The 23,813-nt window shown below is 25.2% G+C and overlaps 3 protein-coding genes across 3 annotated transcripts; 1 reads left to right on the top strand and 2 right to left on the bottom strand.

Moving 5' to 3' along the window:
- Positions 1-4,316: 4,316 nt before the first annotated feature.
- Positions 4,317-11,495, top strand: Phum_PHUM299090 (xanthine dehydrogenase, putative; the record flags this gene model as incomplete). Its single annotated transcript, XM_002427106.1, has 25 exons — positions 4,317-4,392; positions 4,625-4,721; positions 4,802-5,037; positions 5,136-5,231; positions 6,333-6,484; positions 6,571-6,712; positions 6,805-6,972; positions 7,043-7,119; positions 7,243-7,446; positions 7,527-7,711; positions 7,786-8,041; positions 8,123-8,198; positions 8,299-8,519; positions 8,599-8,721; positions 8,848-9,063; positions 9,136-9,269; positions 9,354-9,528; positions 9,634-9,825; positions 9,898-10,043; positions 10,124-10,301; positions 10,369-10,497; positions 10,576-10,703; positions 10,779-10,893; positions 10,969-11,223; positions 11,301-11,495. 25 exons carry the CDS (start codon positions 4,317-4,319, stop codon positions 11,493-11,495), a joined length of 3,972 nt encoding a protein of 1,323 aa, XP_002427151.1.
- A 158-nt stretch (positions 11,496-11,653) lies between these two features.
- On the bottom strand, positions 11,654-13,820 carry Phum_PHUM299080 (uncharacterized protein; the record flags this gene model as incomplete). Its single annotated transcript, XM_002427105.1, has 7 exons — positions 11,654-11,889; positions 11,963-12,386; positions 12,471-12,691; positions 12,809-12,989; positions 13,090-13,213; positions 13,298-13,575; positions 13,731-13,820. The coding sequence occupies 7 exons, from the start codon at positions 13,818-13,820 to the stop codon at positions 11,654-11,656; spliced, it is 1,554 nt and encodes a 517-aa protein (XP_002427150.1).
- Positions 13,821-14,752: 932 nt separating this feature from the next.
- Positions 14,753-16,867, bottom strand: Phum_PHUM299070 (coiled-coil domain-containing protein, putative; the record flags this gene model as incomplete). Its single annotated transcript, XM_002427104.1, has 9 exons — positions 14,753-14,908; positions 14,972-15,109; positions 15,172-15,320; positions 15,402-15,585; positions 15,688-15,846; positions 15,921-16,055; positions 16,255-16,416; positions 16,516-16,733; positions 16,813-16,867. The coding sequence occupies 9 exons, from the start codon at positions 16,865-16,867 to the stop codon at positions 14,753-14,755; spliced, it is 1,356 nt and encodes a 451-aa protein (XP_002427149.1).
- Between the last annotated feature and the right edge of the window lie 6,946 nt (positions 16,868-23,813).

The raw sequence follows: 23,813 nt of genomic DNA, 5'->3' as shown, positions 1-23,813 counted from the left end.
ATTTTATTTACATAAATTTTTCATGCACTAATTTTTTTCCCAAGTTATATAAATGAATGAATAATTTCACTAATAGAGATTGTAATTAAATTATTCCAATAATAATAAGTTTTTGTAACTTAATTTAATAATTGTTTTCATTAAAAAATATATATAAATAACATTAAAAAGTTTAAACAAAAAAATTATAAACAAATTTCCCTCTGGAATAAACTTGAGGGTAACATGTACTTACAATTTTTAAAAATCGACTCACAGAAAATGAGAACTTTTCTTTTTTTTTTTTTTTTTAAAAAATAAAAAAATAAATCTATTCGTGAATTTATTAATAATAAAATAAAAAATAAAAAATAAAACGTTTTATTACCTTTTTATATTTGATTTGAAATCAAATTTAAATTTTTAAATGTATTTAATTAAACGTTTAAAACACTTAAACTCATCTAAGGTAGTGTAACAATTGAACGTTAAGATTTAGATTTGTTTTCTAGATGTTGAGTTGTGACGTCATCAACAAGAAACGATTACCGGTTATTCGAGTATCGAACGATTCTCGTAAGTAAAAACCGCCTTGTAAATTCTATTTAGATTTTTTATGCTTTCATAAGTCTTAATAAAATGCTTGTGCGTTTTATAGGGAAAAAAATGTTAATTATGTGAAAATTAGGAAAACTTTTATTATTTTTCTTAAATTGGAATGACGGAGGAAAACTTTTAAAACGGGTTAAACGTAAAAGGGTAAGTTTTAAATAATTTTATTTAAAAAAAGGAAAAATGCCAATATCATGCACATTGAAAATGTCAAAATTCATTATTATTATTATTATTATTTTTATGCAATAGTTTTAAGTAATTTATTAGAAGGCATATTCATCAAACATTATATTATTATTCACATACAATTATATTATATTATTAATATTGGTTGGTACCATGAAATGTTTTCAAATGAAAAAATTCAACATTTTCAATTGTTAACATAATTTGACAAATCAAAACTTATTTTTACCAAAAAAAAACTTATTTAAACTTATTGAAATGTATAAAAGTAAACTTTTTATCAATTGAATTTGAGCACTGTGAATAATTATCAAAAAATAAAATTGAAATTTCAAATTTTTGTCAGCCATTTTGGTTTTTTGTTAACATGAATTTTTTTTTTTTTTTTTTTTGGTCTCCTCAAAGTTTAATGAATTATTATTATTATGTATTTGGATTTGTATCTGTTTTAAACCGTTGCATGCAAGTAATAGCATTCAATGGTTTAGAAAAAACTAAAATAAATTAATAAGTTATTCCACATATTATTTATTTAATAAAAAAAAAATAAAACGTTAAATTTTTTATGTGAAATTGTTTTTTTAAAACATTGAAATTTTGTCAGCAATAAACAAAAAAAATATTAACAAACCAATAATATTAAAAATATTTTTTAATGGATTGATAAGAAAAAACAAATAAAAACATGCAACGGACAGAAAATCATTTTATTTGTTTCAGAACATCAGAACAATTAACTTCATTTATATATTTCAATATAAAATTTATTATTATTATTATTATTATCTTGTTTCAAAAATTTGTTTGTTTTATTTTGTATTTATTTAGTTTCATTATTATTATTTTTATTAAATTTTAAAATATGGTGGAAACAATATTAGAAAGGGAATCAACATTGATATTTTTTGTTAATGGGAAAAAGGGGAGAGAGAGAGAGATAATATGAAATATTTTAAATAACTAATTTAGTTACATTAACTAAACTAATTTATCTCTTTGTTAATAATCAAACCTAAAATTTAATAAGAAATTATCATTATTATTAATAAATTTTGCTTAATTGTAATAATAATTTCATTCATTTTAATTTCTTTTATTTAAACAATACTTATTATTTGATTGAGAGAAACTTTAATAGTAAAAAAAATCATTATTATATGTTTCAATAAATAATTTCTTTAATTATTAAAGTATGAGAAGAGAAAGATTAACATAAATAATTATTATTATTATTTTAAATTATTAATAGATGTGGAAAAAATGAAATTGTGTTTCATGGTGTCCATAATTAACCTCTTTAAGATTTGAAAGAACAAAAATTTATTTATTTATTAAAATATGGGAATAAATAAATTTCAATGATTTACATATATGTGTGAGAAGAAAAAAATATTAATAGTTATTAATTTTTTTTATAAAAATATTTTATCATTATCATCTACTATCACCATCACCCCTTTATATATGTGTTATGTAACAATTTTTTGATTGGCGTTTTCCTTTTAATAATAATATTATGTTGTCTTTTTATCAAAACATAATTTTTTTAAAATTTTATTGCGTAAAAAATATTATTATTATTATGTTCGTTATATTTTAAAACGTATAAATGACGTAGAAAGTAATAATAATGATAACTTTATGAAAAAAAAAAAAATTTTTATAAGGCGTGAAAAACAAACGACTCGAGATTTAATAATAAAAATAATTAATTGTAACCTTTTTTTTATTACATAAGGTTATTAGTTGTCAATGTAGATCGTAATAAAAAAAATTTTAATTGGAGAAAATCAATAACCAATCAATTGTTGTGTGATTTTGCAGTTGTACAGAAACTGCGACAAATTTTAATTAGTGCCTTGTATTCGAAGGCTATTGATTTTTTTTTAAGTATTAAAATATTTTATTATAATTATTAACTATTGACTTTTAAGTATAATAAAAATATTGACCGAAATGAACTTTATTGATTGTGAACAAAAAAAAAAAAAATATTTAACAAAAATGGCTTTTAAAATTTTTTTAAACAAGAATTGATACTATTTTAAACTTGTTAAATATTTTCTTTTTTTTTTATTAAGATTGTATTTTTGTAAGCTTTATTCTTTTGTTTGAGTTCCAAAATTTATTCTTTGTGACAATTCCTCTAGTTTCATAAAAAACTGGGGGCTCATTGATAAAACTTTGTTTTGCCTGATAATAAAAACAAAGACTTGAGTGAGGGACCAAAGACAAAACAAAATCTGCTGAAAATTTTAAATCATATATAAGTATGAAGAACTTGTCTAGAAAAAGATTTAATTTTATTATAGTGTCTATATAATCAATACAATTTTCAATTTAAAGGGCAGTCAAGTTACAATGAATGATAATAATAATAATAATAATACATTTTATATATGCGACGTGAGCCTAATAAAAATTTTTTTGATGTTCAAGTCATCAGAAAATTTTTATCTGTAAATAACTTGTTTACATTATTATTAATTTGTGTTTGTTTTAACTTATAAATAATTTCATAATAACAACATTTTATTAAAACTTGACTAAAAACTTTAAAGTTTTCCACTTTTAAAAAATAACAAAAATTTTAAATTTATCTTATAAAATAATAATAAAATTTTTGACAGTTATTGTGGTACAAATTAATTTTTTAGAAAGGTTTAACAAAAGCAGAACATTTTAACTGTAACATAAGGTTTTGAAAATTGTAAAAATTTTTATAAATGGCTAAAAAATGATAATTTTATGTAAAGCCACACACTAAATACTTAAATTTAAGGCATGGAATACTTTACAAATCTCATCTGTTCAGAATCTGATGAACGAATTTTGCATTCGAGTTATTATTTTAATTTAGATAAATGGTGCAAAAAAATTAATAAATAAATTACGTATGAACGAAAAAGATAACCTTTAAAAACGTGTGAAAATCAACACGAAAAATCATATCTGTATTTTATAATTACGTAAAATAATTGATAATAATAAAAATCTGGACCATCTTGGAAAAATACAGTTACGTATGAAACTTAATTAAAATAATTACAACGTTTAAAAATTATATAAAATTTTTTTTTTTTTTTATTAAAATGCCAGGATAAGGAATATTTGTCCAAAGAAAATTATCTTAATTGTTTTTTTTTTATATATTTAATAAAAAAAAAAAAAAAAATATTTTTTGACCCTGAACTTTCAATTACTTACAGAGATCAACTTGGATGAGAATTTTTATTACAATATTTAATCAATTAAAAATTTATTCATCATTATCATCATATATATATACATAAGTTTATTAAAAAATTCATATATATATATATAAAATTCATAATAACTGATATAAATTTATTGATTATATAGAATTTTTATATCTTTGATCCATCTCAATAATCAAAATTTTCCGTGTTTTTTTTTTTTTTTTTTTTTTTTTTAAATACGCACACAAGATAAATTTTACATCTTTATTATTATTATTATTATTTTTGTATTTTTCTTCATGTTAAATCTACTTAAATGTCAAAGTTTATATTATAATGGGTTTTATGTTACAGGTCATCGACAATGATGTGGATCCTGAATGGACACTGTTGTACTATTTGAGAAATAAATGTATCCTTTTCTATTATTTTTGTACACTTTGCATTTATTTCCATTTTTTTTTTTTTTTATCAGCACTGAATAAAAAGTTTATGTTATTAGCACATATGTAATATGATTTTTAATAATTAACTTAAATAAATAAGAATGTGCCTTGATGAAAATGCAAAATAACTTTTAAAAAAAAAAAGAAATTTATAATTATTATAAAAGTACATTGTTATTCTTTAACTCTTGAAAACAGTAAGATTATGTGGAACAAAACTTGGATGTGCTGAGGGAGGATGTGGAGCCTGTACCGTTATGGTATCACGGTACAACAGAAAGAAAAAGAAAATAATGTATCCTTTTTTAATTTATTTATTTTTCATAAATTATTTTTATGCATTATTAAATTTACTTTCCTTAAGTTGCATTCTAGTCACTTGGCTGTCAACGCTTGCCTAGCTCCAATATGTTCGGTTCACGGATGTGCCGTTACTACTGTAGAAGGTATAGGGAGTACAAGAACAAAATTGCATCCCATTCAAGAAAGATTAGCTAAAGCTCATGGTTCCCAATGTGGATTTTGCACTCCTGGAATAGTTATGTCAATGTATGCTTTGCTGAGACAAAATCCTAAGCCTAAATTGCTGGACATGGAAATTGCTTTTCAAGGTGATGATTGAAATATAAAATTATTGCCATTTCGTTTAAATAATTTTCGTTTTAATTAAAGTTTTTCATGTAAATAATGCGAAAAAATTCTTTTACAGGAAATTTGTGTCGATGCACTGGCTACCGACCAATTATAGAAGGTTTGAGAACGTTTACTGAGGAATGGGAACAAGAACAAATGGCTAAGGGAATGCGTTGGAACATGTTTAACAAGGAAGAAGAAATTAAGAATAAAACGAACAACAAAGATGGTTTCATTAAAAAAGATGATGTAACCGATGCTGATGAAATTAAAAACAAAAATTTATGTACAAATTCAAAAGAAACTCATTCTACTAACAACCACGCAAATAATGAAGAAAACATGAATGAAAAGAACAAGGATGTTAATGATAAGAATCGAAATGATATCAATGACAAGAATACGAACAACTCCAGTCAGAAAAATTTTTCAAATGGAGTTAAAAATGATACTCCTGAGGAACGAGATGAAATAATTGAGAATAAATCAAAACCGAAAACTATAAAGAAGGACCGCACCAATAAACTCCTCAATGGAAAAACTAATGAAGAAACCACAATTGATGTAAAAAAAAATGAAGACGCGAAAAATAAATTGAATGGAAATACTAATGAGAAAGAAAATAGTCACACCCATGGAAAAGAAAATGGTCACATTAATGGGCAAAGGAACGAAAAAGGCCACGATTACATTAATGGAAATGCCAACGGAGAAGCTAAAAAAACTGTCAATGGAATATCAAATGGTACTGGTAACGGGTATGCCAACGGAACTGACAGTAAACACACCAATGAGCATGTAAACGGAAAATCAAACGGTTTTGTCGATGAACTCACTAATGGAAAAGTGAACGGAACTGTCAATGGGTACACCAATGGACATGCGAATGGGAATGTCAATGGACATGAGAATGGGAAAGTCAATGGACATGAGAATGGGAAAGTCAATGGACATGAGAATGGGACTGTCAATGGACATGCCAACGGAAAAGTAAACGGAAGAGTTAATGGATATGCAAACGGAAAAGTCAACGGTCACGCAAATGAACATACCAGTGAAAAAATGAATGGGACTGTCAATGGACATGCAAATGGAAAAACAAACGGTTTTGTCCATGAACATATTAACGGAAAAGCAAGCGAAACTGTGAATGAATATGTCAATGGAAAAGTTAACGGTCACGTAAATGGATTAACCAACGGTCAACTTAAAATTACCAATAATGAAATTAAAAACAATGATCTGGACGAAACCATGATGAATTCTAAAACAGGTTTTCCAGTAACTAATTGTGCCATGGGAAAAAATTGCTGCAAATTTAAGGGAAATAACATTTACAGGGATCCAGAAGAAATTTTATTCAACTACAATGAATTTGCTCCTTATCATCCATCTCAGGAGGCTATTTTTCCACCTGAACTTATGGTAAATCAATATTATTACTTTTTGAAAAAAAAAAAAAAAAAACCTTTTACTTTGATCACTCTAATATATGATTTAAATAAATACAGTTAGATTCAACTCTTGATGAACAAACTCTGGTTATAAAAGGACCTCGTGCGACATGGTTTCGACCAACATCATTCAAGGATGTTTTACTGTTGAAAAGTAAATTTCCCAACGCAAAAATTATTAATGGAAACACAGAAGTTGGTATGTACATATATATATTTAACTAACCTTTTATTAATACAATTTTGATCCTTTATTACCGATTAAGTTTTTTTTTCTTTTTTTCATTTAAGGGGTTGAAGTGAAATTCAAAAATTTTTTATATCCTGTTTTGATAAATCCCATTTACGTTAAGGAAATGACGGAAATCGTTTTCTTGGAAGAAGGTATAAAATTTGGAGCTGCAGTAACCTTAAACGAAATCAATGATGTTTTAAAACATGAAATTGCAACTCAACCAGGTACTTTTTTTTTTATTTGACTTACTTTTTTTTTAAAAATCTTTTGCTAAAATTTAATTTTTTATTTTAGAGTATAAAACTAGAATTTTTAAAGCTGCAACCCATATTTTCCATTGGTTCGCCGGAAAGCAAATTAGGAATGTTTCGGTAAAGGATTTTAATTATTTTTTAAGTGTAGTATTTGAAAAGAAAGATAAATTTTTGTCTCAAATTTGAAGTAAAGTTTTTATTTACAAATATTTATGTATGTAAAAATATAATTTATATTAGGCGATAGGAGGAAATCTTATGACAGGAAGTCCAATTTCTGATATGAATCCCGTTTTGATGGCTGCTGATGTGAATCTTTATTTAACAAGCATAGATTCTACAAGAATAATAAAAATGGATCATACGTTTTTCACGGGATACAGAAGAAATGTTGTCAAACCAGAAGAAGTTCTCACTGCTATTTTATTCCCCTATTCGCACGAGGTAATTTTTTTAAAGTGTTGTAAATTTACATAAAACGTTATTTACATTAAATAAATTTCCTTTTTTTTTTTTTTTTTAAGAATCAATATTTTAATGCTTACAAACAAGCTAAAAGAAGAGATGATGATATTGCTATTGTCAATTGTGCAGCAAACGTGGAATTCGAACCTGGCACTCATATAATTAAAAATCTATTAATTGCTTACGGTGGTGTATCCCCCTGCACGACTAGAGCAATGAAAACGAGAGAAAAAATGATCGGAAGGTAAAATATTCAGTAAGCGATTAACAATAGTAAATATAATTTAATTATTAAACTATAATATTTTTTTTTCCTAGGGAATGGAATGATGAAATGGTCGAAGATGCATTTAATTCTTTGGTAGAAGAATTTCCGTTGCCTCCAAATGCACCGGGAGGAAATGTACCATACCGTCGCTCTCTAACTCTTTCTTTGTTTTTTAAATTTTATCTATTTGTTCAAGATAAACTAAGTGAAAAATATAAAGAAGTGAAACCTGTTCCCGAAAAACTATTGTCTGGAATATCAGGTTTTCATTCGAAAGACATAAAAAGCTCGCAATATTTTCAAGTGGTTTGTGAACGAATACTTTTTTTTGTATAAATTTAAATATGTGAGAGAGCAAAAAAAAAATTTCATTTGAATTGTTTTTAGGTACCGAAGACTCAGAGTAAGATTGATGCCGTTGGTCGAACCTTAGTTCACGTAAATGCGTTTAAGCAAACTACAGGTATGCTTTTGAGTATGAAACAATATGTTAAAAGAGTTACAATTAAAATTCGTTAAAAAACCTGTTTTATACCTAATTAAATCGCAATTTAAACATTTAGGTGAAGCTCTTTATTGTGATGACATACCAAGAGTGGAAAATGAACTTTATGTCACTTTTGTCCTCAGTACGAGACCTTATGCTAAAATATTAAACATTGATACGAGTCAAGCTTTAGCCATGCCTGGAGTTCATGCATTTTTCTGTGCAAACGATCTAGATGAAGGAAGTAATGAGATGGGTCCTATTTTTCACGATGAAAAAGTCTTTTATACGGATGAGGTAGGTGTTAACGCAGTAAAATTCAGGGGAAAAAAATTTAAAAAATAAATTTAATTGTTTGTTTAATTGATTTTAATAGGTCACCAGCCAAGGACAAGTTGTTGGAGCCATTGTTGCAGATAATCAAATGATTTCTCAAAGAGCTTCCAAACTTGTAAAAATTGAATACGAAGATTTGAGCCCTGCAATAATTACCATTGAGGTATAAGCTTTTTTCTATTATTTCGTACATGTATCAGCGCATCTTTTTAAATTTGCATTTTGTTCAGATTATCATTCTTAAATTATTTACGGTTTTTTTTTATGAAAAAATTTATTTAATTTTTAGCAAGCTATCGAACATAATTCATATTTTGGTCAACCGAAAAAAATTATATCGGGTGATCCTGAAAATGCATTTAAAACCTGTGATTTTGTAAGAGAAGGTGAAATTCGTATGGGAGGACAAGAACACTTTTACCTTGAAACACATTGCGCTCTTGTCGTACCAACAGAAGATGAAATTGAAATTTTTAGCTCTTCGCAAAATGCCGCCGAAATTCAGGTATTCAGGTATTTACTATTTTTAATAACTGTTAATTCCAAACAAGTATTAATATATAAATTTTTAAATTAGAAATTGGCTGCACACGTCCTGAATATTCCTTGCAACAGAATAAGAACAAGAGTTAAAAGAATCGGTGGAGGTTTTGGAGGAAAAGAATCTCGAGCAAATGTAGTTGCAGTGCCATTAGCTTTCATTGCACATCGGTTAGATTAAAAAAAAATGAATTTTTTTTGAAAATTTTAAATTATCGATCTTAATAAATCAAAAAAACAAAATATTAATTTTAGAATGAGGCGACCGGTTCGTTGTATGCTTGATAGAGACGAGGATATGCTCATGAGTGGCACAAGGCATCCATTTTTGGCTCGTTATAAGTTTGGATTTAACAAAGACGGAAAAATTATTGCTATTAAAATGACCGTTTATTGTAATTCTGGATACAGTATGGATTTAACACCAGGAGTAAGTTTTTATTGTACTAATAATAAATTAAATAAAAAAAATAATTAATTAATTAATATAGTAATTTAACTGAAAAAATTAATCAAAAAAATTTTTTTTTCATAGGTTTTGGATAGATCCTTGTTTCACGCCGAAAATACTTATAAAGTTCCCAACATGGAAGTTCACGGATACATTTGCAAAACAAATTTACCATCGAATACTGCTTTTAGAGGATTTGGAGGACCTCAGGGCATGATTTTTATAGAACATATGATTGATGAAATGGCATGCGTTTTAAACATGCCTCACCACGAGGTTAGACATTCATTTTCACGACAATAATAATAACTTGAATTTTAAATCTAATTCATTTTTTGTCTTTCACAGATCAGATATTTGAATTTATACAGAGAAGGAGATGTGACTCATTATAATCAATTACTCGATTATTGCACTGCGAGAAGATGTTGGGAAGAATGTTTTAAAAGCTCCGACTACGAAAGAAGATTAAAAGAAATCGAAGAATTTAACAAGTATTGAACAAAAAAAAAATGAATGGAATTTAATAAATCTTTATCTTTGAAATTATAACATTATATGAATTTTATTCTAGAAAACATCGTTACAAAAAAAGAGGGATTAGCATTTTACCAACGAAATTCGGTATTGCTTTTACTGAAGTAAGTCTTAATCAAGCAGGAGCACTGGTTCACGTTTATAAAGATGGTTCCGTTTTATTATCTCACGGTGGTGTAGAAATAGGACAAGGATTAAATACTAAAATGATCCAGGTATAATTAAATATGAAGGTGGTTTAAAAGAAATAATAATAATAATATATGGGATCAATATTTTTAGGTTGCTAGCAGAGCACTCGGTATAGATGCATCTTTGATATACATAAGCGAAACAGCAACAGATAAAGTCCCGAACGCGTCTCCTACGGCTGCTAGTGCCGCTTCTGATTTAAACGGAATGGCAGTTTTGGTAAATTTATATTCTAAATTATATAATACACTTTAAAATGTTTTTAATATTAATAACGTTTTATTGAAAATATTTCAGAACGCTTGTAATAAAATAATAAGAAGACTGAAACCGATGAAAGAAGCAAATCCTGGACTATCCTGGAAAGAACTCATTGGCAAAGCATATTACAATCGTATTGGACTTTCCGCTACAGGATATTACAAGTAATTTTTTTTTTTTATCTTCTGTGAATTCCCTTTATATAAAACTTTTATATTATTTTAACAATCCATTTTCAGAACTCCGGAGTTAGGTTACAGTTTCAACACAAATTCTGGAAGGGCTTTTAATTATTATACCTATGGCGTGGCAGCATCATCAGTCGAAATTGATTGTTTAAGTGGAGATCATCAGGTTCAGTAACGATTATTACTTAAACGAAATATAATCCAATGTACTTTTAATTATAACTATGAATTTTTCAAATAGGTTTTAAGAACAGACATTGTAATGGATTTGGGAGAAAGTTTAAATCCTGCCATTGATATCGGACAAGTTGAAGGAGCTTTTGTTCAAGGTCAGGGATTGTTTACTCTGGAAGAATTAATTTATTCTCCCACGGGTACCAGTTTCACGAGAGGGCCGGGAATGTATAAAATCCCAGGATTTGCAGACATACCATTAGAGTTTAATGTTTCCTTACTTAGAGGGGCACCTAATCCGAGAGCCGTATTTTCTTCCAAGGTAACTCTTTTATAAGCACACTTTTTAAATGTAGTCCAATGCTCGAGTAATGCATATAATGCATATAATTATTTCAGGCTGTTGGTGAACCACCTCTTTTCCTGGCATCTTCCGTATTTTTTGCAATTAAAAACGCTATTGCTTCTGCAAGAAAAGATGAGGGAATCGAAGGATATTTCAGATTTGATTCTCCAGCCACCTCGGCCAGAATAAGAACCAGTTGCGTGGATAGAATAACACAAAAGGCAAGAACTCATTTTTTCATTCATTGATGATGAATTATTTTAACTTTGGTCACGTAACCAAAACATTTTTATTACAGTTTCCAACACCGGATCCAAAAACATATCAACCATGGAACGTAGTGCCGTAAATTACATCATTTGTGAGTAAATTAAAAATAAATTCTTATAAATAATGAATGTTTATATTAGCTAACGTTAACAACAAAATCTCTGGCACTCTCGGATGGTTTTATCGATGGAGGCATATCAAAATTAATCGTGGCACTATCTGTCGTGGCTGCAAAATTCATTAAACGAATGCAGCCTTTTAAACATAGCAAAGATTGCGTGAGATCGATTTCTTCCGTTACTCTTTTGTTCAATTTCAATAACAACGTTGCGACGGTGGGTTTGCATTGACCAACGTCGTCTTCGTAAACATCTAAAAAAGAAATTGAAATAGATAAGATAAACATAAGACAGTTAGAGTAATTGAAATTCTTTCAAGAAATTACCTAGGAAAACATTTAACGTTTCAACGAGTACTTTGGTAAATCTTTGATCTCCAATATTTTTATTTATAAACCGCAAAAGGGGAATCATCGTTTTACTCTCGAAGCCTCCGACGGCAGCGTGAAGAACTCTCCTGTAAAGTAATTCCTTAAGGACTGCAACCGTAATCTCTGGAGTTTTATTCACGACGTAAGGTGCCAAAACGACATTTAACGCTTTCGTATGTTCAAATTTTTTTAAATGCGTATCATATTTGGATAATTTTTCCGTGTGTTTAGTTATGTTCATATTATCTATTTTATTATCTAAAGTATATTTATATTTTTTCTGGCGTTTTTGAAAATTCGTGGATTTGACTTCCGTTTCCCTTCTGGATACGGAAACTAAACCATCAACCATTCCCACCGCAATGGTTTCGTCATTTTTCTAAAAAGGAAAACGGGGGAAAAAAATTTTTTTAAAATTAAGTTTAAAGTTAAATGATAAGAAAAAAGTTTAAATGTAACTCACGCTTATTCCCAAACTTAAAATCGAATTAGGATAATCTAAAGAATGAACTTTTTGAAATGTTGAAACATCAAAAATGTTAACATGCCTATCCAAACCACCAGACAAAAGACGAGTTCCTTTCGATGCCAAACATAAACAAGTCACTGTTTTATGATGATGATGTAATCGAGCTAGCAAACGTCCTCCACAAAAAGCATCCCAAACTTTTATTTCCGTTCCACCTATAAAAGTTGAGAAAAAATTTACTCCAAATTTGGATTATTTATTTATTTTTTACACAAATTGATTCAAATTAAATTTCTTTTTTTTATATAATTTCAAATTAATTTTATAATCACCTGATGATATAAAAATTCCACCAGTAGGTAGAAAAATAACACTTTCTACGGGAAAACCATGATTTAAATTAAATATAATAGATTCTTGTCTTTTGTCATACATTTTAATGTAGCCATCATATCCACCAGATAAAACAACATCTGGAGATATTGGTGATACAGCCCCTGCTCTCACATAATCCTTAAATTTAAATATAAATTATTTATTTATTTGTTTTTAAATTGAAATATTTAATTTTTTATTCTTTAGGTGTAAAACAATTTAAAAAATTGATACTCACACTGTGTTCAGAATATTTTACTAATTCTTTTTCACTCGGTATATCCCAGATAGTAACCGACTGATCATCGGAAAAACTAACTATATGTGTATTGTCAGTTGTAAAAAATGTTCGATGAACTGGGCTTTGAAAAAATTAAAGAAAAAGTACATTTAATTAAAATAATAATTTAAAAATGTGTGCAATTCGCATATTAATTCTTATATACTTTTTGTGTCCCCTGAAAATTCTTAATAATGATTTGGACGAAACGTCGAATAATTTAACAACATTTTCTTCTCCTCCAGCACATAATAACTTCCCATCTTTTCTGAACGAACCTCCAAACGCACTTTTTTCAAACCTACTTAGATTTTTATGTAAAAGTCTAGTTATTGGATTATATACTTGAACACGTACAGAAGAGGTAACTGCGAAATAATGTGGTTCGACTGGTGAAAAATCAATATAATCTACAGGGCCAAATTCTTTTAAAAAAGCTGGAACCTATAGAAAAATAAAAAGTTTATTACAAAACTATAAAAAAACCCATTTAAAAAATAAAAAATAAAAATAAAAACAAGATTAAATTGAAGGTTATGTTTTAATAAATGGGCACATGTAATTTTATAAAATTAATAAAAAACCATTAAATAACTTACTCCTAGTTTTTTCCAATAAAGTACGTCGGGTGTGCTTTTTGTTCCTTTTTTTCCAAAAATATGATAATTTAATTTTTTAAATTCTCCCATTTTCAGTTATTTAAGAATTACACATTTTTATTTTAAAGTGTCGGTAAATCTGATGCAGGCATGCAACATAACAAAATTAAATAATTGGTACGTCTTAGTCGGTTTTCGCGGTTCTTCGAAGTTAGTTAAGATTTCGTGTAGCCAGTTTTTTTTTTCAGTTTTTATTAAAAAAAAAAAAAAAAGTTTGAATATCTAAAAGTGTTATGTAGTCGAATAATTACGATAAAACATCAGAATTAATATTAATTGTGCTTTTCTTAAATAATGTCGGTGTAAATGTAAAAAATTTTTTAAAAGTGTGCGTAGGCCAACTGACAAAGTGCAAAAATTTCATCATGGCACCCAATAAAATTTGAAAAAAAATTGTAAGTAATAATTTTAAATTTACTCTTTATTTTATTTTAATGGGATTTCGTTTAAGTTTATTTAATGGTCAAAATTTTATATTAAACATTTTCGCATAATTTTTTAGAGATAGATTACATAATATAATAATTTCATGAATTCAAATTTTGTGCAATTCAAACTTAAAATAGTAATATTACTTTTAATTTAATGAAATTAATTTCTAGTTTTTTATTGCATTAACGTGATTAATTGATTAAAAATCAATATAAAATATTGAATAGTTGAGGGAAAATTATTCATCTCTGATAAAATTTTTATGGTCCAGTACATGACATTTACTTTTTCAAAAGTAAATGTCAACCATTTTTTTAAAGTTAAGGAATAGAAAAAGTAAAAAAAAAGTCATTTATTTTTTTTTACAAAATTTTATTTTTATGATAAATATAATTATAAAAAAATAATTTTAAATTGTAAAAAAATAAAAGCACAAAATTTGTTTTACACACACATATGCATGTGTGAGTATGTATTTCATTAAATAATGTCGATGATTGAAGTCATTCTGTCGTAATTGTCAGTCACATTTAATAGTATAAATTTTGTTCTGGATTGGATTCAAGTGAATACAATTTAGTTTTCACAGATTCTAATTCCTTTTCCAATTGTTTCGCTCTGTACAATGTGTTTCTTGCACTTACTAAAAGTTGCTGTTGCTCATTTTTTTGAATTTCAGTAGCAGACTAAAAAATTCACACAATTTAGAACATACTCATATAATAGTAATACAAATCAAACCTACCAACCTTTACTAATTTTTTTTCCAATTCTTGTAGTCTTTTATTCAACATTTTAATGTCTGTTCGAAAACCTTCAGCTTCCAAAAGTCTTCTTCTATCCAAATCGTCATATTTATTTTTAAGATATGCCACTTGTGCTGTCATCTAGAATTTTTAAAATAACATTGAGATAAAGTAAAAATTTAAGCATATTAAAGGATACTTACTTTTTCTGTTTTATCTCTAAAAATTTGACGACATGTGTTTGCTCTTTCTCTTAGTGAATTGACCTCACTTTCTAGTGCGACTATTTTTTGCTGATATTGTTCTGCCAGTTTTTTTTCTATCTGTTTTTCTTTTAAACCTTCATTCGAATCTTGATATCTATTAAATATTCAATAATTAACACAAATTAATTTATTATTAACAATTACTCATATTAAACTATGGTTATGACTTTGCCTGGTATGAGAATTTTCAGAACTCCAAATATCTGTTATTTCATCTCCCAATCTGAGTTTTAACGAATGAATAATTTTTAAACATTTATTTTTTTCTTCCATCCAAACACTTTCGTTTTTTTCATTTTTTTTTTTTAAATAAACTAATTTTTCAGTTGTTGTACACAGTAAATCTTGACTCTAAAATAAAATAAAAAATTGGTTAGTTTAGGAAGTCATTAAATTGCTTTGTATTCATTGAGTTTATCGCATAATTTAAGCAAAAAAAACTTCTTAACATACCTCTTTAAATTTGGAACCTAGTAAATCAAGTTCTTTTTGCAATCTTTGTCTTTCAATTTTTCTCTCTTCATTGAGAAGGTCTTTTTCCTTTAATAAAACTTCAACTTCTTCTTTTAAAATTTTCACATGATTATTTAAATAAAATTCTTGCGATTCATTCTAGAAATTTAAAAATCGCGTAAATTTTTTTTTGTTAAAAGTTATTTTGTAAAAATAATCATAATAATTATTACATTTAAAGCAGATAATTGAGAATCACCTGTTCCTGATGTTTTATTTTGATTATCTAGAGCCTCTATTAAATTTTTATACCTTTCCTCCTTTAATTTCTGTAACTTTGGGGGAAGCTTTGACGATACCAACTTGTCCTAACACAGGGAAAATAAAACAAACACATGGTTAATAAAATGTATTTGTATTCATTATTGTCTTAATTTCAACTTATTTATTTTTATATTTGTCATATCATGTAATTCAGTTACTTTTTTGAAAGTGCAAGAACACACATTTCGTTATAACTTATTAATGTACAACCAAAAAATTTTTATGATTAAAACTGACCATTACCTGAAAATCGTTTGTCATAAAATGATAGTATTTTTTATCGGTAATCCCATTGATCATCATAAGCATATTGATTTTTTTTTGATTTTCAAAATTTTGTATTTTTAAATTATCATTTTCAGCACTAATTCTTATATTTTCTTCTCTTTCCCTAAAGAGTTGTACCTGTACAATTATACATAAAAAAAAAAAAATTTTTTTTGAAACTTATAAAAATTTACTTATTCAAAATCAGATTAGTAAATGAAAACAATTTATTTATACCTGTAAATCACCAATTAATTGTTGAAGTTTAGAAACCTCTTCTGTTCTCAAGTTCAATTCCAACTGAAGTTCATTTGTTAAATCACAAACTTGTTTAACTTCTTGAATAATTTTAAGGAGATCATCATAATCCTTTTCTAACTTTAATGATTTGGATTTATAGTAAGCTAAGAGTTGTTGTGACAACCTCGGTGAATCAGACCAATTCGAATCTAAAACTAATTGAAATTATTATTTAAACATAATAATACTTTTTAATAATAATTTAAAAAAAAAAAAATTTTTTTTCATACTTACAAGTTGAAGGATTAAGGGATAAAAGTGATTTTACCGAATTTTTTCTATTTTTCATAATTGTATAGGGTATATATATGTATATTAAAAATGCTCTTCATTGGTCATAGAGTAAATAACGAAAGAGCGCGAAATGACGTGGCATTAAAAACCGTTTTTGGCGTCGTTGTTGTAATGACTGAAAATTTCAAGTGCATATTAAATAAATAATTTTAACCTCAATATTTTATAACCTTTAATTAATTATTAACTTTATTATTTATGTGTTCATAATGTATAACATATTTTAAAAAATAATATACTGATTTTTAAATCATTTGAATATTAATAAACATATTAAAAAGTCAAGCAAAGGGTTTTTTCAAAATTTTCAATTAATAATTTATTTTTTATTATTAATTATTAACTAATAAAAAAAAAAAAATTGTTCTAATAGTGAATGTTATAATTAATAACTGTAAAACGACACTTGTAATGAATTTTTTAAATTCAAAATTGAAATTCTTTTAATTTAGTTTTAAATGTAATTTTAATCCTCTGTATATATACATATATATATATTTTATATTCTTAATTTAATCTAATCTTGACATTTCTTAATATTAACATTTTATTTATAAACTTTATTTTTTAATTCAAATTCAATTTTTAATTTTTCTTTAATCTTTTAATTTTTTTTTTTATTTTTTAGGAAAATTGTATTCATTTATTATTAATTTTTATAATATTACAGTCACACTAAAAGAAAAAAAAAAGGTCTCCAGTGTATTTAATTTCAGAATATTTAATTAAAACGGTTATTTTTAAAAAATAGATAATTACATAAAAAAATAATAATGAGATTTTAAAAGTTAATTTAGTTTTAAATGTTCAGCCTTTTTTTTATAAGGGTAAAATTTTATTTAGAAATTATGTTTTTCATGAAAATGTTTTAGGAAAATCAAAAATTCGAACAATTACACACGCCCTTTTATTTTATTTTTATTGTTTTTACATTCTTTCACCCTCCTCCCCCTTTATTTCATAAATCCTTTTATTTATGGATTTAAAATTTAATAATTTAATAAAGTAAAATAATTTTCATGGATAAAAATATATATATATGACATTAAATAAAAATAAAAATAATCGTGTGACAGGTTTTAGACTTTGAACTGTCGGAAGTCAATGAAATCACCGTAACAAAAAAAAAAAAAAAAAAAGAAAAAGAAATTTCCCCACGTATTTATATTTATCCATAAATAAAATTTTTTGAAGCGGAAAACTCATCTGTTATATTTTAAAAGCGAATGCCTGAACCCTTTTTTCTCTTATTTTCCATCTCTCTCTCTCTTCCTTTCTCTTTTTCCCCGCTACCTCATTTACCTCTTTTCTCTCTCTCTCTCTCCTCATTTCAGATCACTCCAGAATCCAGTCCCAGTGTCTCTTTTTGGTCCGTTAGTAACGCTTTCCCAGCGTTTTTGTTTGCATCTCTCTACATCGAATTCACTTGGCATTTATATTTGTTATTCGGGGTCGTCTAAGCAATGCAAAAATTATTATTATTATTATTATTAATTTTTTATTATTATTATTATTTATAAAATTATTTATTTTTTCATTTGTTTTTCTTTTCTTTTTTTTTTTTTTTTGTTCTTTAGAAAACGGATAATAAATTGATGTAAAAACGAGAGATTCGATTACGAATGATATATGGATTTCTTGTTAAATACACATTATTAATTTACACAACACAAAATGATTGTAAGTAAATTTATTATCATTATTTTATTATTTATTTTTAAGACGTTTAATATGATTTGATTTAAATTTTTTTTTTTCATTCATTCATTTTATTAACCTTGGAATTTTAATTATTAACGTTCGAAAAGTAACCTCGGTGTAATTTTTTGTGTGATTTTACCAAAAAAATCAAATCCCCTTTAATTATTATATTATTATCATTATTAATCGTTATTTAAAACAAAAATTGATATCTATTACATAATACGAAGGAATCATTTTTTAATCACGTATAACAATTATTATTATTTAAATTAATTTTTGTAGATTAAAACATTATTAAACGTGAGATAAAAATGTTTTTAAAATGGTAGAAGAATCGATGACACAAATTACTATCGGTTATTTAAACAAACAAACAAAAAATTTTAAAAGATTTTATCTGAATGAGATTTTGAAAGGAAACTGACGGGAAATTTAATAAAATTGATTTATTTATTTATATTAAAACAAGTAAAAAAATATTACCATAAACATGAAAATAACGTGGGAAGGATAAAAAAAACTGTTATTATTATTATTATTATTATTATTATTATTATTATTATTATTATTATTATTATTATTATTTATTTATTTATTTATTTATTTACAAAAACGAAAACATTTTTTTTTTTTTCAAATTAAAAACGTCGAGGAAAAAAAAAACATGAAAAATTAATAATAATTTTCTTTATTCGACTGTGAATATACATACATTTACAAAAACAAAACATAAAACATATTATGTTTTTTAATAATTTTTATATTTGGAACGTGCGAGCAAACGAAAATAAATTAAATATTTACTTTATTACGAAAAAGAAATTAATTATAATAAAAAAAAAACAAAATTGTTTCATTATTACAAATAATAATAATAATAATAAAATATAAACTCAAAACTTGAGTTTATTAAAAAAAAAAATTTTTTTTTTTCATGTTTTCATCTATATTTATGTACATATTTGTGTTTAACTCGATATAAAAAATCAGTAATTTTTAAATATTCGGGAAATCATCATCATCATCATCATCATCATCATGATCGTCATTATTATTATTATTATTTAAAAAAAAAAAAAAACTTAATTAGTTTATTGTTGAATTTATAAACTTTAATTGAGTGAATGTAAAAAAAAAAAAAAAAAATTAAAATTTTAAATTAATTTCAATTTGTTTAAACAATAAAAATTATTATTATTATTATTATTATTATTATTATTATTATTATTATTATTATTATTATTATTATTATTATGATAACCGGATAAAATTACATTTTATCATTCTTATAAACGGAAAATAAATAATAATAATAATTAACGGTTGAGATCCTTGTTTGTTTGTGTTGTTTCTTTGATTTATCGTACAAATTACGATTGTTGACATATTAAAAAAAAAAACAAAATATTATTATTATTATTAATATTATTATTATTATTTTTTTTTTTTAATAATAAAACCGCCAATGTATAAATTTATCAAAGCTGGGATTCACATTAATATTTTTTTTTATACTTTTACATATTAAAAAAAAAAAAAAAATGAATTTTGTCGTCCTTTTTCTCGCAAACGAAAAACCCACCCCCACCCCCACCCCCACCCCACCCCTTTTTGTTTCAACCGCAATTTTTTTTCTTTTTTTGTTATTATTATTATTATTATTATTATTATTATTATTATTATTATTATTATTATTATTATTATTATTATTATTATTATTATTAAATTTGGGTTAATCCTAAAAAACAAAATTATCCGACCGGGTAAAAATGATTATGAAAGGAAAAAGAGAGAGAGAGAGAGAAAAAGGGAAAAAGAGAGACAGAAAATAAAATTTGTTTGACTCTCTCTCTCTTTCTCTCCCCTCCCCCTCGTTTTTTTAGGTTGGAAATCCGAGTCAAACTGGAGCTAATTTATTATTTGCACACCATGTGCATATATATATATATATATATATATACAGTATATAAATATCCAAATAAATTTTTATATAATTCGTTTATAGTAATAATAATAATAATAATAAAAATTTAATCCCGTAAAATTTATATAACGGACTTTAGATAACAAAAAAAAAAAAAAAAGAATTCACGGTCATTAATTACCTGTTAATTAATCTGAGTTTCGTTTTCGGCGCCATCTTTTTTTTTTTTTTTTTTTTAAAAACATGGAAAAAAAAATTTATTTTTATATATAAATGGGTGTGGGCGTGTGTGTGTGGGTGTGTGGGGAAGGGAGAGGAAGTGGGGGGGTGTGGGTTTAAAAAGGAAAAAACGTTATTATTTCTATCGGAAAACATTTTGACTTTGCAACAACAACAAAAAAAATAAAATAAAGTACGTGTGAATGAATTTATTTCAATTTTTGTATATGTGTGTGTAAAAAGTTTTTGAATTATTTATTACGTGAATTTTTTTTAAGTTTACAACAATGTCGGATTTTACCGCTTTTTTCCTCTTTTTTCCCTTTTTTTCCCTTTTTTTCCTGTTTTTTTTTTTTAATAAAAATCTGTACAAAATAAAAATTGTTACTTTTTGTAAAAAAAAATCGGGAAATGACATTTTATCAGAAAATTTAATTTTCCGCACCATATGTCTTAAATTACTTTTACTGTTATTTGCCTCACTGGTTCCCTTAAGTTTTTTTTTTCCTTCTTCGACTTTTACTAATTTTTCGAAAACCTTAAAAAAAAAAAATTTTCCGCCATATTGCAAATGATACCCATTTAACTTTCTTATTTTTTTTTGATGGGAGAGGGAGGAGGGAGAGGAAAAGAGAAAAAGGCCATTTCTTAAATGTGAGAATAAAAAAAAAAAAGTTTTTCTCACTTTAAATTTAAATTAAATTTATTTTTCTTTTTCAAATAAAAATAATTTTTTCTCAACTTAATCATCATCATCATCATCATTGCCGCAATCATCATCCAAATTATTATTATTATTTTTTTTTCTTAAATTAATGTAAATTGTTTTATTATACTAACGAACCATTTTTATAAGAAACTTTTTCTTTTTAGCTTTGCTACGAAAAAAAATTCATTCATTCATTCATTCATTCATTCATTCAATAATAATAATAAAAGGGAAAATAATGAATTTACTATTACGCAAAGTTTTTTTTTTTTTTTGGGGGGGGGAGGGGGGAGAACAAGAGTAGAAAAGTTTTCGAAAGCTAAAATTTGATTGATGATTTTGCTTAGGTTTTACAAAAAAAAAAATTTTTTTTTTTAAGCTTTCTAGTAAATCCTTTCCTGCCAGTGATTGATTCCAAACTTCAGATTCTATTATTATCTTTAAAACAGAGGTATTGAAGGGCAGTAAAAACCACTTGATTTATCGATAAACCATTTTTCCTTTTTCTTCTTCTCAATGGTATAAAAAAAAAAACAATAAAAGATTTGCTTGCTAACGATTGGTAATAAATTTAAAATGTTTATGCCATATTGTCAATTTTTTTTTTTTTTTTTTTCGTTTTCTTCTTCGGGTGCCAAAGACTAAAAACGAACGACGACGACAAAAAAAAAAAAAAAAAAATTTATTCCCATGAAAAAACTTTTCTTTAAAAAAATAAATAAACACAAATAAATTTTTTTTTTTTTTAAAAAAAAATACAATTGTAAAAAGAAAATGAAAAAATTTTCCAGTTTTTTCCAGGAAAAAAAAAAAAAAACCTTTATGGAATTTCTTATTCCAAATTTCATAAAATCATTTTTTTTTTTGTAATTGATGACGTAATTTTCAGGTTTTTGAAAAACGCGTCTAACGCGAAGTTTTTTGTTTCTTTCTGAAATTTGGGGATGGTGGTGGTGGTGGTGCGAATGGTGGTAAAGAAGGGTGGTAAATGATTTCTTGTCGTAATTGATGTAACCGCTGTGATGGCGGTTTTGTTAAAATCTTCATTTAAAATATATATATATATATAATTTTCACTAAGTAGATTTTGAGGTTTAATAAAATTTGCAACAGGTCAAGGTTTTCCTTAAAATTTCATTTTATCATTATCATCATCATCATAAATGTTCAAAAATTAATAATAATAATAATAATAATAATCGCATCGATCCAACAACGTAAACTTTTTTTTGTTGTTTAATTTGTTTCTCACGCGAAAATTTTTTTTTTGTGACTTGAATATGACATCCGCCATGTTTTCATATTTTTTTGTTTTTTGTTGTTTTCTTCTGCTTCGTAAATTTTAAGTTTTTAAAAAGTTTGTTTTAAATTTTTATATATTTTTACGTCGTTCTCATAACTTTTATAAAAGGTTACAAAAAAAAAAAAAACAAAAACAAAAAAAAACAAAAAATTTTTTCCGTACCTTATGATGATGATGATGATAATAACAAATTCTGGTTTATTGGCTGTCACAGTTTTGTAACTGAAACTTTCTAATCATATTAAATTTATTATCACATATTATATTAATATGGTAGACCTTTTTAAGTTTGAAATTTTATCATCATCATCATCATGTTCGTGAATAAATATTTTTTATTTATGAATCTTGAAAAATTTTGTTTTAAACTTAAACTAATCAATGAGTGAGTAATTAATTAATTTCAAAATTAATTCCGATATTAACTTGTTAATAATGATGATGATGATGATGATGATAAAAAAAAAGTTACGGATTAGTTATTAATATTAAATAACATTAATAAATTACCCTTTGAAAATATTGATATAATAAATAAATAATTAATTAATTTTTTTTTTTTTTTTTTTTTTTGGTTTTGACAGATTTATATAAAATGATTTTTTGTTTAATGAAAAGTTTTTTTTTTTTATCTAATGATTAATGATTTCGTGGTGATGATGATGATTATTATCATTATTATTAATTTATTAACAAAACATCGAAAGAATAAAATGGGGGGAGGGGGAAAAAAAATATTTTTTTTTATTTATTTTCTCTATGACCTAAATTTAACGGTTTCGAATTTTACAAAAATAAAAATAAAAAAATTTGAAATTATTTTCGCGTTTAATAATAATAATAATAATAATTTGCATTTATTATTAACCGAAGCGGAGGGAAACAATGCGGAGAGCGGAGAAATGGCGGGGAAAAAAAGTTTTTTTTTTTAAAAGAAAAAAATGAAAATAAATAATAATAATAATTTATGTCTTTTTTTTTTTATCCTTAAATTTTAAAATGTTAAATTCATTTTTTTTTCTTTTTTTTCTTTAAGGATGAAAATTAAATTAAATTTCAAAAAAAAAAAAAAAAAAGGAGAA

The sequence above is a fragment of the Pediculus humanus genome, genomic scaffold, assembly GCF_000006295.1.
Source record: "Pediculus humanus corporis 1103172107682 genomic scaffold, whole genome shotgun sequence".
NCBI classification, from domain to species: Eukaryota; Metazoa; Arthropoda; class Insecta; order Psocodea; family Pediculidae; genus Pediculus; species Pediculus humanus.
The sequence above is the reverse complement of the archived record's forward strand: the minus strand, read 5'-3'. Positions and strand labels throughout refer to the sequence as shown.